The 14,121-nt window shown below is 43.0% G+C and overlaps 3 protein-coding genes across 6 annotated transcripts in view; all 3 read left to right on the top strand.

Moving 5' to 3' along the window:
- Positions 1-4,291, top strand: part of LOC109969375 (endophilin-A2-like) — a 19,655-nt gene extending 15,364 nt beyond the window's left edge. For both annotated transcript variants that reach the window (XM_020616211.1, XM_020616212.1), the window contains one exon: positions 1,713-4,291. In XM_020616211.1, coding sequence (XP_020471867.1) covers positions 1,713-1,900 — 188 coding nt within the window. In that variant the 3' untranslated portion in view covers positions 1,901-4,291. The remainder of the gene's footprint in view (positions 1-1,712) is intronic.
- A 251-nt stretch (positions 4,292-4,542) lies between these two features.
- On the top strand, positions 4,543-9,330 carry stap2a (signal transducing adaptor family member 2a). 2 transcript variants are annotated; one of them, XM_020615969.1, is made up of 12 exons: positions 4,543-4,770; positions 5,626-5,697; positions 5,777-5,896; positions 5,981-6,037; positions 6,131-6,282; positions 6,384-6,515; positions 6,601-6,670; positions 7,227-7,329; positions 7,423-7,518; positions 7,599-7,727; positions 7,806-7,868; positions 7,959-9,330. In XM_020615969.1, the coding sequence occupies exons 1-11, from the start codon at positions 4,663-4,665 to the stop codon at positions 7,859-7,861; spliced, it is 1,095 nt and encodes a 364-aa protein (XP_020471625.1). In that variant the 5' UTR covers positions 4,543-4,662; the 3' UTR covers positions 7,862-7,868; positions 7,959-9,330. The 2 variants fall into 2 exon arrangements, with proteins under 2 accessions (XP_020471625.1, XP_020471624.1); XM_020615968.1 differs by having other exon boundaries at positions 7,806-9,330.
- Positions 9,331-10,086: 756 nt separating this feature from the next.
- The window catches only part of sema4e (semaphorin 4e), a 6,403-nt gene continuing 2,368 nt past the window's right edge, over positions 10,087-14,121 (top strand). Inside the window, exons 1-8 of one of the 2 annotated variants that reach the window (XM_020616029.1) lie at positions 10,087-10,711; positions 11,690-11,997; positions 12,124-12,269; positions 13,148-13,210; positions 13,293-13,391; positions 13,495-13,594; positions 13,696-13,806; positions 13,917-14,068. In XM_020616029.1, coding sequence (XP_020471685.1) covers positions 11,889-11,997; positions 12,124-12,269; positions 13,148-13,210; positions 13,293-13,391; positions 13,495-13,594; positions 13,696-13,806; positions 13,917-14,068 — 780 coding nt within the window. In that variant the 5' untranslated portion in view covers positions 10,087-10,711; positions 11,690-11,888. Of the gene's footprint in view, positions 10,712-10,946; positions 11,224-11,689; positions 11,998-12,123; positions 12,270-13,147; positions 13,211-13,292; positions 13,392-13,494; positions 13,595-13,695; positions 13,807-13,916; positions 14,069-14,121 lie in introns of those variants that run through there. The other variant, XM_020616030.1, reaches the window with a different exon arrangement.

Genomic DNA, 14,121 nt, shown 5'->3' with positions numbered 1-14,121 from the left:
GAGAAGAAGGGAGTTGATGCCGAGGTTAAGGGAGGCCAGGGCGAGGGCAGACATTGCATTCCTACGGTATGACCGACTACTGACCCGACCTCGGAACCAGAATCCAGGACCCATGGCGAGCACGCCGAGGACCAGTATGCCGAGACAAGGAGAGTATGAAGGGTTCGCTGGACCCTCAGCTGTATGAAGAAACACGCAGGTATATTGATATCTGCGAGGGCAGATGAGCGTTGGAATTAACAATTAGCAGGAACCAACAACAAGTATGACCCACGTACGGAATGAGGCAAGTGATTTGCTACAGAGGTTGATAGTTTTTGAGGGATTGGATCAGGAACTGAACACAATTGAAGACACTGAACAACATTATCATGAATCGGACGATGACTTTGACCCTGAAAAAAACTTTTTTAAGAACTCTGAAATGAATTGATTGATGAATTTGCAGTTTATCCTTTAATATTTCCTTCACCTTACATTCCGCTTCCGTCCAGCTTTCTCCAGCTGACTCCTTGATTCCCTCGAAGATCTAGTTTTTTCGCTTGGACTGTACTTCCAAATGCTCCATTTTATCCGTTATGGCTATTAGACTCTCACAAGTTTTGTAGACATCATCCCTTGTTTCCTTGGTTTGTATTTTCTGTTCACCCATGGCTGCTTTAATCACATCCACATCTCGCTGGGTAAACTGCAAACTCGTTTTTATCTCCTGTATTTCTCTGGTCATGTCATCGAGTCTCTTGTTATTTGTCTCCATAAGTAGTTGCACAAAACCTTTGAAGTTGTCTTGTTGTTGGCTCAACAGTGCGGTGTACATCTGCTTTTGCTGACTCAACATCTCTGTTACTTGCGCCGCTGAAATATAATCCTCTTCTGCTTCAACATCCTCGTTTGCTTCTGATTTATTAGCTCTTTTCCCTCTTGGAGGCATTTTAATAGTTGTAGAATTTGTTCAAAGACTTGAAAATGTAGAAGATGTGAAAAATTGTAGAACAGACAAGAGGAGCAGTAAAGACGTCTGCTGCTGATTAACCAGATGGAACATTGTGGGTGTGGTGTATGAATGTTAACACTTTGTAAAATTTTTTTAGTATATTACTTGTGTGGTGTAGAGGATAATTATTTATGTAGAAATATTGCTTAGGACTTAAAAGTTGTAAGATGATGTCATGGGGTAGGACTGGATAAGTCTGACTTCTTCCTACTCCATTCAAGCATGTACTAGGTATAAGCAAATTGATATTGGATTAGCATTTGTTGGATATGTGTAAAATTATGTGTGTTGACATATCAACTGTCTTTACATGCTTGAAAGAATCAATCAAATCAAAAATCAAATCAATGACTGATGAAACTTCTGAATCTCAAGAAATGTCACTCTATGGGTTATTTTACAGATATAGCAATCTTGAACATGGCCATTATGGTTGAAACGAAATAGCTTTGCTGTGTAACACATCAGTATATTGATTTGATCTTGAGCTTCAGAAGGATTGTCCCACATCACAATGATGCTTAACTGACAGTATAAACCTCTCCTCTGTTTTCATGACTTTAGATTTTTGGTCTATTCCAGTGTCCTACTGGAAAACATAATGGTGACACACTGCCTCTAAAGCAGTCATTTTAAAGGGTCGAAGGGAAATTGTCCAATTTTCTTTTCACAGAATGACTGTATTTGACTTTTCTCCCTCCTGTGACTCTTTCTGCAGGTGAGCCATGCTGTAAAGCCCTGTATGACTTTGAGCCAGAAAACGACGGCGAGCTGGGCTTCCACGAGGGTGACATCATCACCTTGGACAGTCAAATCGATGAGAACTGGTTCCAGGGAACACTTCGTGGAAAGTCCGGATACTTTCCCAACAACTATGTTGAGGTGATGGTGCCTCTGCCGCACTGAAAACTGCAAGGCCAGAGGGCGGATAGTTCAGGATTATCAACTCTCAGTAACCAAAACAGCTTTTCTTGTAATTAAAAGGTAAACGTCTCAGGACATGGGCCTACATTTTTGTATCTAAGAGCTTTTTAAACCTAAATTTAATGGAGTTTTACAAGCAACGAGGACAGAGGATGATCAATCAGAAAAATTATGGCACAATGTTTGGGTGCATTTACCATATCCTGAATTTTTATGTTAGGTCTTTGTGCACCTGTGCACTTTGTACACTAGATCATCATCACCTGGACTGATGAAGAATCATCTGTAATAAGATCCAACAGTATGCACAGACATAATGAAGTGAAACTGTTCTCATATTCTGTGATATTCACAATGTAACATTTCTTGTTCTTTGTGTTGTTCACATCGGTACAACGCAGGCATGCGTACATGTATTCTTTTTAGCAGTTTAATACACTCCCAGTTTTCAGCTCTGTGCCTTCAGGCTTTAGTATTGTGTCATCATGGACACGTTGGAGTCAACATGGAGGACTGGCTATGTAGGTACTGTTGTCTAACACCATCCTCCGCTGCCATCTGGTGGTGCTACAGATTTGGAATTGGTTTGAATCTCTCACCAAACACTTGGAGCCAGTCAAAAGATAATAATGACTGACTGTTGTTGTTGTTGTTGTTGTTGTTAACTGCGCTTTAATTGCAGTTTGTCAAGCATTAACTAAGCTGATTCGTGACCAAAAAGTTGTTTTAGAGTACATTTCTAAAGGGCCTTAAGGCTCCATAAATGCACTTCCTTTTATTACATTTATTGTAGTTCTCATGGTGTTAGTTTACCTACAGCTCTTCCATTGTTTTTCAATGGACTGTGCCTTCTTGTCTCTTAGAGCTAACACCAGAGAAAGGTTGAACAAATCCTCAAATTGCATTAGGTTGATATTTGTCATTAAAAAGATGTATTCCATACAGCCTGATGCACACAATGCTGGAGCATTAAGTTCAATATTTGAGATGCAAAAATGTTCTCTTGCCTTTTTGTTTACTTCACAAAAACAGGCTTTTGTTTCCATTAAAGCACAGCTCACAAAAATGCACTACGATATATCCCCGCTCCAAATACAGCAATACACAAAGCCATAAGCTATTTTCTCAGCCTCTATTGATACTGCTGGCAGTGTCACACTGTTTTGTGGGATTTAACCCAATTGTTTGTCAATGAATTCCCAGTCTGATTTGTTTTTCCCCTTCAACACTTGGCTTTAGTGCTTTAACCTTTAATTTGAAGCATGGAAATTAATCTGATCTGTATTGGGTGTTCTGTACCTGTCTCAGTTTCCAAGCTGAAACTGTGTACCAGACGTGAGAGAAAATGCCACAGCCTTAACCAATAATGAGGAAGTTTTGTACACAATGGCTGGTTTCAGTTTCAATTAAGCCTGATACAGGCAGTCTACGAGTTGTGAGGGTTTGTACTGTTCGCTAAAATTTCATCTTTCTTCTTTTGTCGTGATCCCCTTGTTAGACCGCCCTCCGCCCCACTCATCTCTCCCATCTCTATTTAGACTGGGAGTGGAACGGACAGGTCTTTTCAGCAGAGAGGGACACCCAGCAGTGGATTATGCCCTCCCTCCCCCCTCTGGTCTTTAGCTACCACCTGCCCCTGTGTACCCCTACCCCCTTTCTCATTATCTGCCCCATGCCAATCCCATGGTGCCTCTGGAGCTCAGTCTCCTGGTCCACCCCTAAATAGTCTCCTTATTGTTATCATAGTATATGCCTGTTAATGTTATGTTTGCATGTCTCCTATGTTATTCATCTTGTGTATATAAGGCCAGAAGGCTTTGACTGTGCTGAGTAACAAACTGTGTGGTTCAGGTGTGGGTTATATGCCTCATTACACTAAATCAAAAGCCCCGAGTTTCAGGAGGGAAAGGAGGGTCAGGGGATCAGGTTGAGCTGTTATGCAGCTGTATAATGGTGGTGATGAGTAATGTTGTGGAGCAAAAGGCTGAGATCAATTTTTGAAATAGTTGTCTGAATGCTGCTGCTGACATTTATTACAATGCTACATTCTGTGATGGCTTGTATTGTATCCATACCCATAGGTTTCCCAACCTGATAATATTAATAAATTGAATATTATCAGCCTTTAGAGCATTATTTGATTATGCACGTTATCTTAATGACACATTTCGTGTCAAATGTAACTGCTTTGCAAGTGTCTTCATTACAGCTTCTATCTTATGTAGTGCCTTATTTTTGTAACAGCAACACTGGGGACACTAAAAGTGGGATTATCCTGGATTGCCTTTATAATATGTGTATTGTATATTTTTGTTATGTAAAAAGGGAATGGATGCTCTTCATTTGTCTTCAAATAAATGTATAAATGTTAAATAATTTGCTTTCCAGTGTTATTACGGACTGGTGTGGTCCTGCCACTGAATTGGTCTCTTTACATTTAACAGTTTTAATAAGGTTTACTGACGCCTTTTCACATGAAGCCCACCTGAGTCTTATTTAACTCCATCTATTGACAGTTGCGCCTTTTTCCCCTCAATAAACCTCTGTATTTTGGAGATGTATCGCCCAACCATCACGCTTTTAATCGTAACCTCCCGTGTGCATGACCCACCCCCTGACACACCAGGCTACACCAGCCAGCTGTTGGATTATTGCCACGGCACTGTCTCATCGGGGAAGGCGTGTCACTCCCCGAATTACTCAGCGCCCCTTTGTCCTCGGTCGTTGCCCAGCCAGCGACACCCATGGCGGCTGCACCCGTTAGGCAGCGCTCCGGGCCAGGAGGACCCCGGGCACAGCTCCCGCCGTGTTACTACGAAGGATACCTGGAGAAGCGAGGACCGAAAGAAAAGGTATGTTCACCCGCTGCAGATCAAGTGCCATGTTGGCTCAGCGCATGCTGTAGATAGCTGTGGTCAGTGTGTGTATACACCGGCTGATCTGATCCCCCCCTCGATTCCCAGAGAGCTGTCAGCTTCCTTATTGTTGGAATGGGTGAGGCTGTACACTGGTGCTAAATTTCACACAGCGGATCACAGACTGTAGCGCTGTTAAGTCTGGTTTTGCAGAACTGACAGGCATGTTGTGTATCCCAACGAAGGACGAACCCGCTTGGTGTCACAACGCTGCGTGCCGTTTCACTTACATCACGGGCGATTTAGAGCTGGATCCCTCATCTTAATACTGGGCGCCTAAATCATTAATACTATGTCCACCAAGTATTTGCATCTCCCATAATTCAGTGCTGAATGTGAGAAACGCCCTTGTTTTGACAGATGTTCTGGTCTCTCAGGTGCATTTCTAATATCTCAAATACATAGTTACAGTCAAACAATATTCCTCAAGGACTCTTCTGCATGTTGTTTATAAATATATATATATATATATATGGTGATAACTAAAGAATGGGATAGTCTGTTACCCTCCCCACCCCGGCTCCCCTCATCTCATTAGGCTCATTTTAATGCAGTACTTGTAATGTGAGCCTGGCTCAGGTGCAGGTTATTGCAGTGATCCATGGCCACACACTGACCACAGCTGAGGCTCACTCACTATCCATCTCTTGGGACAGGACATGTGAGAGTGATAAAAAGGGACATATCCATTTCACAAATGTGAAAAACAGCACAGCTGTTTCCACAATAGCGTATCCCTTTTTTTTCCCCCATCATATCCTTTTTTAGTCTGTTTATTTCCATGTTTCACAGGCATCGAGGCGACTGTGGACCTGTCTGTGTGGGAATTTTTTGTATTTCTTCAACAATGCCAAGGACACTCATGTAAGTTCTAGACTGTATTCATTTTGTTTGTTTTGCATCATTGTGTGTTGACATCGAAACATATTTGTGTGTGTTCCAGTACGTGGAGAAGCTGGATCTCAGTGGTTTTGTATCCCTGAAAGATGACTGCAGCCGGGACAGAAACCTGGAGGCAGCCAGACTCATCCTGCGCATGAAGGATGGAGAGACCAAACTTACAGTATAGCCACTCAACACACTCGCATACGCATGCATTAAAATGAACATGGTCTGCATGGTGTACAACTGCTCATGTCTTTTCCAGGCACCCAACTTAGAATCAAGGGAGCTGTGGAAAGGTTTCCTCTACTCCGTCACAGATGTAAATATTCATCTTTTGCACACCTGCTACACACGTCCCTGTTCCAGTGTCTCTCTCATGTGCTGTTTAGTAACAAATTCTGTCCAATCACAGCTGAACGTACCGTCCTGTCTCACACTGCTGCCGGGCCAGCTGCAGATGCTGAAAGAGGTGGTCGACAAAGAAAGGTCCAGACGAAGAACTCGCACTCCCACACGTGCTCCTCCTTCACCTCTCTCTGTGCCTTTAGTAGGAGAGATCCCGCCGTGAGTTATCTTCTGTGTTATGTGGACAGGCTGTAGCTGTACAACCACAACGGAGTGCATCACTTTGCTGATACATGTGTGTGTGTGTGTGTGGTGTGCAGCTGTTTTCGACCAGTGTCGCGAACCGAAGCTGAAGTCCTTTTAGAGAGACACCCAGACTGCGGCAACATGTTGCTCCGTCCAGGCAGAGATGGATGCTCACTGGCCGTCACTACTCGACAAGACCTCAATGGGTAAACACCTGCAGAACATCTGGACACCACAGCTGCAAATATCAGTGCAAGCTCTATATATATTGTTTGTCTTTTTCTGCTCTAGGTCAGTGTTCAGACATTACCGTGTGACTCAAAGGGACCAAGGTGGTTATGTCATTGATGTAGAAAATCCTGTAAGTGTATAATAGTCACAGATACATTTCACATGTCATGACATTTTAGAAGCTGATCTATAAAATTGTCTAAGCTCCTATTATAATTCACTTATTAATACATTATATTCAGTTTAAACATTATATACTGATTCTGTTTTTACAGGTAAAACTGTGGGTTAGGGATCTGTTTATCACTTTTTCTCTTGTTAGCAGTATTTTAATTCAGGGTATCTGATCATACTATGTGCCAGTCAGATACCAGTGCCATGTTTTCACAAATTTAGCATTTGTATGCTACACTCGTTAGAATCATTTTAAAGTATTCGTTTCTCTGTCTTCTTTGCTGTCAGATAAGAACACCATTTTAGAAGTGAGTACTTGTCACCAAGCTTTGTGAATTTTCAGGATTTTTAGGGATGTGGCAACAACTCAGCACACACTTGTGAAGACTGAAAAAAAAGAAACTGAAGTCGAGTTACGTTTTGAGATGACAGCAATCCAAAGTGTGTGTACGCAAACACCGTTTGCAAAAAAGCAGCTTTAGGCATATAATCCAACAGGTTTCCTCTTCCAGATTCCCTGTGCAACGCTTCATGAGGTCATTGACGCGCTGGTAGAAAAGACAGCAGGAACTCTTCAACCATTCCTACTGGAGGAGCCGTATGAGGAGAATATCAGTGAGGCAGACTTTTCTTTGTCTACTAATGCCATTTTTGTAAGCCTTACAAGTAATTTATGAGTCCAACCTCATATGTTTTTTTTGGCATCAGCATATGTTTCTGCGAATGATGAAAATGGGGAGAGGATCCTCCACACTGCCCCTTCTAGCCCCCTACCAAAGCCCCCTGCCCTACCTCCTAAACAAGGTTTGCCTCTTTCGCCTCAGTCACATTTACAGTGACAGAGACAGACAGCAGTAATGATCACTGCTTTCATTGTGGTGCAGATCGTTGGTCCAGTAGTCCCCTTTCCAGGTCTCCTGCCCCAGACCGCCGTATCCTAACTTCACCGGTGCCGGCCTCACCCACCAACCCGATGAGACGACTCATTCTCTCTCCTTCACCCCTCACACAGAGTGAGTAGAGCCCACCTGCTGCAGTCGGCCCTGTTAAATTCTGTTTCATCTTAAAGTACATCTTGTGTTTTTCCACAGCGCTCAATGAGGAGCTCAAAATTAAGCTGGAGAAGAGGCGAGCCAGTCAAGAGTGACTTACTCGTAAGGAACAACGTCCTGTCACAGCATACTTGATCTTCAGTGCCAAACCCCTTTCTCACCGCAGCTATCTGCTCATCCTGTGCCTTCTAGGTGGAAGACAAGGGATTACAAATACTGCCACTTTCTTTTAGCAAGCTTCAGTGTGTTCTGGGTTTGGGTTTTGGTCTGTTTATACTTTTTGGATCTGACATGAGTATAAATGGACTCTAATTAGCTTCTAAAGAGCAAGAGCAAGGTTGTGAAACCGTGAAAAAGATTCATATAACCTTACAAAATACTGCCTTCCATGTTTGGGTAATGATCCAGTAGTGCTTTGTCCACATGCATAAAGCTGTTTACAGACTGCGACACAACAAATGATTTTCATTCAGAATACAGTTCACAAGAATCAATGTGACTGGCCTATCTGAGAGGCGCTAACACCAGCAGACCACCAGCTGAGCCTGATGTTTTCCTGTCTGAGCCAATGTCTGTGTGCCAAGCTGCTAATGTTTCTACTGCCAGACTGGAGAACAAACAAATCCCAGGCTACCAAGATCAGCACCAGAATGAAGACCTGAGACACTTCTCTGAAAGTAAAATAAGCCAGACAGGCTCAGGTTTCAGTTCAGTAATTCTCCCTCATCAGCTCATAACATGTAACATAACTTACTCAAGCTGAAACCTGTCTCTGCCTGCTGCTCTGAGTGCTATTTGTGAGCGATAAGCAACCATTAATATACTGTTGATACAATGACACTGCTGTGGCCCGTTTACCACTCAACTTTAACTGTACTGTTGGTGCTTATTTAAAAATGTATCCTTATTCTCTGCTACTGTGTACGTGCTACTGATCTGCCTGGAAATTCCAGGTGTTTCTGTTCCTCTTCAAGGAAATCCATTTGCTGTATTCATGTGTGAAGGTGCCCTCTAGTGGAATGGCTGTTGACTAAGGAGATAGACATGTTGTCAGGACACAGTCTGTGGGTATTAATGCAAGTACCAGGGCAACCCTGTTATGTTGCAGACTGAACCTAGTAAAGACTTTAACTGTTCGCAGGATTACACCACGCCCTACCTCTCTACCTTCAGTTAACAAAATCATATTTTTTATTACAGATCTGGTGTTTAAACAGTTACAACCCGTTCTTCTACATGGGAAACTAATTTTTGCCATTGCTGTCAATTGGCCAATCCTTGCAGATTTGAAGTGTCTGAGTATTAGTAGCAAACTGCGATCGACTGACTCATAAATGTCTTCTTACAATTAACAGTTTCTTGTATGTTTATACATGATGTGTCTACTTAACCACTATTAGAGAAGAGTGTTTGTTAGATATGTGAGGGCATTAAAATTGTTTTGCATGGATCCTAGTTGTTCCTTGCTGTGAAATAATAGGTGTTGCTTTCTCATAAAGACTGTTTCCCTTTTTAAATGCCAGGAAACAGCTTCCTGAGGAAATTGCACAATACTGGGGTGATTAAATATCATGACTGGATTATTAGACATAATACTGAACAATCTGTTTTTGAGGTGATCCATACGTCAAAACATGTTTTTGGAAATGTTTGTCATTTTTTATTTATTTATTACAAGTTAAAAAGGAATGAAAAGTGTCCTCACTATGGGTGAAAAATCACTCTTCTCTTCCTAAGGGTATTTCCTCAATTAACTCGCACCAATATTAGGTTAGTTATACACATGTATTGCATGAACCCACCACATACATAAAGGGATGTAATAGACCGCTAGAGGTAGCTGAAACAAAGGAAGCAGTAAATACTGGTGGTGTATACCAGAAGCACATATTGTTTTATTATATTTTACTGTTCAGCATGTAGGGGGTTGTATTGCTAGTTTTTATATTACATCAGTTTAGATAATCATCTGTAATATCACAAACAAATCCTCAGCTCTCCTCATGGTATTAGTGATGTGTTTTTCTGTGTCAAAACATACAAATGCTTAAATTCTAACAAGAAAAACTTGGATTATGTTACCACAAAATGTTATGCAGAACAGAAAGCAGTAAAATGAACCTTTAAAAATTTGTGGACACAAAAACATCAGGCTACCTTTGGTGGCCACAGGTGAACTGAGCCTACATGTGGGTCTCATCTTACCTCATTTATCCAATTTGAAACATCTGCACCAATGCACATCTTTCATTTGTAAATCTGTAATCATCTGTAAATTTGAAAAGTGGAGACGACCAATCTGCCCCTTTTCCCCCTGTGTGTTTCCGTTCTTTTGTTTTATAGTTCTAGCCTACATATCAGTACTGTGGGCTGGTTTATTTCACTCCTGTTTGGAAATGTGGGCCGTGACAACCCGTGAACACACGCCAGCTGCTGTTATCTCTCACCTCGAGTCAGCTGTACGGGAGAGGCTCACAGAAACAATGAAAACTAAACAGACCAGAGATCAGCGCCCTTCACCGCCTCCAAGACACACTTGAGGAGGTTATTAGAAAAAAGCCCTGCGGGCCTTTCAGATCCTTTTACCGCGGAGAGTGAGCGCCCTGTTCGTTACAGTATGGGATGACCGCTGTGTGCTTGAGGGGACACGGACAGACACGGACTATTTGGACGGGCATTCAAGTGGTTTTCTGAAAAGGAATCCTGGCGAGTGTATTGTAGGCTACGTACGTTACATACAAACCCAAAGGAAGTTGCGAGCGAAGACTACGTCAGGTTGTGCATCAGTTGGAGTGGCGCTCAATGATTTCTAAACACCATTCACGACCTGGCTGTACCAGCAGCCTGCTGCTAGACGAAGAGGCAGTGGTTGAGAAATAGTACTTAAACAGGTGTTGAGAATATTTTAAGGAAGCCACCGCACTTTTGGGCGTGTCCGTGCGCAGGTAAGTGATTAACTTGTAGTATTTGTTGACGGCTAGCATGCGGGAGTTTGTGAACTTTGCTGGCGCCTTTGTGTCAAGTTTTGGGCAAGTATGAGCTTAATTACATGGAGTAAAATAAATTGTTACGAAAGCAGCTGACTAGCTTACTCGTTGTTTATTTTTCCTAACTCAGAAACTGGTTTTAGACTAGTTTTGACGCTTCCAGTCGACGTCTTATTTTAACTACGGGTCGTTTGGCGCACATACGTGAAAGCCCACGGGCAGTGTGTGTTGTGCTTATAGGCTATGTGTGCGGATGAAAAGCAGGCTTTGGCCCCGGGCCAAATATGTAAAACATTTTATCGGAGGTGCATTCTCTGGCATGCTGCAGCTCATCACAAAGCCTAAACCAAAACCAAAGGCACAGCACACTTCTCTTGCGAAAGACACATCTACAGTACACACTCACTCGGCAGGTTGTAACACTGCAAGACACAATCACCGGAAACAAAGGCTGTTGTAGTTGCAGCGAGGTAATTAACAAGTCCAGGCTTTTACCTCTTAAGAGGTAATGGTGAGTCAAACTAGCACGTTTCCTGTCAGTGTTTGTGTGAAACAAACTTTGTGCAAGAGCTCCTCTTTCCTCTACAGCAGACGTTGGCACTCTGTGGGAATCTCTCATTATGTGCTTGTGTTTGGTGCTGGAGGAGAGCTGAGGTTGACATCCCTGCACCCTGCTGAATGCCTTTCATGGCCCTGCATTAACATCACTATGCCACTGACAGAATTACTGCCGTGCTGACTTCAGTTCACTCTGCCCTTTCTGGTCGTTCGGCTTCTTTTCTTTCACTTTGTTTCTAACCCATCTGAAATGCTTCTCATTTCATCGCGTTTGCTGTCCTGTTTGGTGTTTTACTGTACATGTTCTGAGCTGTTTGGCTGTCGGGTCTTATATTTGGGGAATTCATTGTGATATCCATACAACCTTGTCTCTTTCAGCCCTCCCCGGCTTTGTTTCTTTGGTCTGTGCCGTCTGTCTCACCATGGACACCCTGCCGTGCAGTGAAAGGGCCAGCGCCTCTCAGTCAGCACAGATATCATCACGTCAGAGGTGCCACTTGCTGTCTTTAACCCTGTGTCACTGACTGTTAGGGGAAACGGTAAAGTGTAAATTCCTCCAACCTTGACCAAAGGAGCCATGCGTCCACTGCTGTCCCTCGGCGTCTTGTGGCTGCTGCCCCTGGCCTCGATAATGGTGGACCACTCACCACTGGACTGTGCTCCCCGCAGATCTGTGCCCTATCACAGTAAGTGTTGCCATCTGTCTTGTGTAACATTGACTTGTGTCAACTCCTGTTGGTTCACCTGGTTTAAGTTTGACTCACTGGGAAATGGTTTAATCACTGGGTTAATCACTCATGTGCTGTCTGTAGAGGACAACGCTCATCAGTTTCGTGAGGAGGGTGTGTTCAACTATTCCACCATGCTACTGAGAGAAGACCTCGACCTGCTGGTGCTGGGTGCCAGGGAGGCAGTGTACGCTCTTGACCTTAACAACATCTCCAAGAAACTTGCTTCAGTAAGAACAGTTTTTGTGCAGTTAACACCAGTGCTGTCCCCTTAATTGTTGGCTTTGGCATAATTTCTGAGTTTCTTATCAAAGATTTCTTTGCTCAGGGCTACCATTTTTTAAAGAACAAATGTGTGTATCAAGTCAGACAAACACTGTTCTGGAAAAAGCATCTTGTTTTTGGCGACTGTGGTTTGGTGGGTAGAGCAGTTGTCTCCCAACTGGAGGGTTGGAGGTTTGAATCTCGCTGCCTGCAGTCCATGTGTAGAAGTGTCCTTGGGCAAGACACTGAATCCCCTCCCCACTGTTGGTTAGAGCCATCATTTGAGTTGGCGCCGCAGATGGCTACCTCGGTTCTGTACCGGAAATAAATTCCTTGTGTGTAACATACTTGGCCAATAAACCACTAATAGTGCTGAAGTTGTAACATGAGGTGTGGTACAACAGAGCAGTAATGAATTGCTTTTTGTCACACAACATGCCACTATGGAAGTCTTCATTGGTAGTGTTACCGTATCTTAAGCAGTAACTAGTTTATCCTCGTATTGGCTCCCTGCTCATACAGGGCCGACTAGTAATGGAGAAATACTAAACGACAACAGTGACGTATGAAATGTGTGAGAACACATTGTAACTGATCTGTTAGTAACACTGATACCCTAACTAGCAGAGGATGGCTTTGCAAAAAGACACAATGTGTAAGGGCTGTGTGGTTTCTCAGCTCTCTGTTAGTAAGGGCTGTGTGGTTTCTCAGCTCTCTGTTACTACACACACAAAAACCACCAATTTACAATGCCACATTTACCTGCTTCCTTTAACTGGTAGTGTTGCATTTACTGAAAAGAAACACTTGAAGTGTGCAACTGCAATTGTTCTCATGCTTCTAGGTGAAATGGGAAGTGACGCGGCAGCAAATAACTGACTGTAAAAACAAAGGAAAAGATCCTGAGGTGGGTCCCTTGAGCTTGTGCAAATTACAAATAATTGTATTTTGAGCAGATTTATTGATTGCTTTTTAAAATGCATTAACAGATGGACTGCAAGAACTATATAAGGACCCTGCATAAGATGAAGGATAACAGGATGTATGTGTGTGGGACCAATGCTTTTGATCCAGTGTGTGATTACATGGTGAGACTGATAGAGCTATATCTCACACTGTACAAACTGATTTGCTGTATAGTTTTTTTTTTTCCTCCATAATTTTGGGACCAAATTGTGTGTGTGTGTGTAGTCGTATGCAGATGGAACGCTGAGTCTTGAGAAGAAAGGAGAGGATGGCAAGGGGAAGTGTCCATTTGATCCTTTCCAGAGATATGCCTCCATCATGGTTGGTGAGTAGCAATTCCACAGCATATAACAACTTGGAGAAGAAGGTTTAAAATAGCAAAGTGCAGTCAGTTGTATGTCTGTGTTTGCTGTCTTGTCTCAACAGATGATAACTTGTACTCAGCCACTTCAATGAACTTCCTGGGCTCTGAACCCATCATGTTGCGCAGCTCTCGTGTCCCCATACGCACAGAGTTCAAGAGTTCCTGGCTTAATGGTATGATGTAATGGGAAGGAGGGGTCACTGTGATAAGTTTAACTATTTCACCTTGTTGATTTGCTTAATAGCTGGATCAAAGCTGAAGTTTTTGCTCTGTTCTGCACCAGAGCCCAACTTTGTTTCCATGGCTCAGATGTCAGAAAGTGAGAAAAGCCAAGAGGGAGATGATGACAAGGTTTACCTGTTCTTCAGTGAGACAGCTGTGGAGTATGACTGCTACAACAAGCTGGTGGTCTCCCGTGTGGCTCGCGTCTGCAAGGTGATAGCTTGCATGCACATATTTGTCACTGCTCCGTTTCCCGACATAACAAT

The sequence above is a fragment of the Monopterus albus genome, unplaced genomic scaffold, assembly GCF_001952655.1.
Source record: "Monopterus albus unplaced genomic scaffold, M_albus_1.0 scaffold172.1, whole genome shotgun sequence".
NCBI classification, from domain to species: Eukaryota; Metazoa; Chordata; class Actinopteri; order Synbranchiformes; family Synbranchidae; genus Monopterus; species Monopterus albus.
Note: the sequence above shows the minus strand (reverse complement) of the source record. Positions and strands in the feature narration are given on the sequence as shown.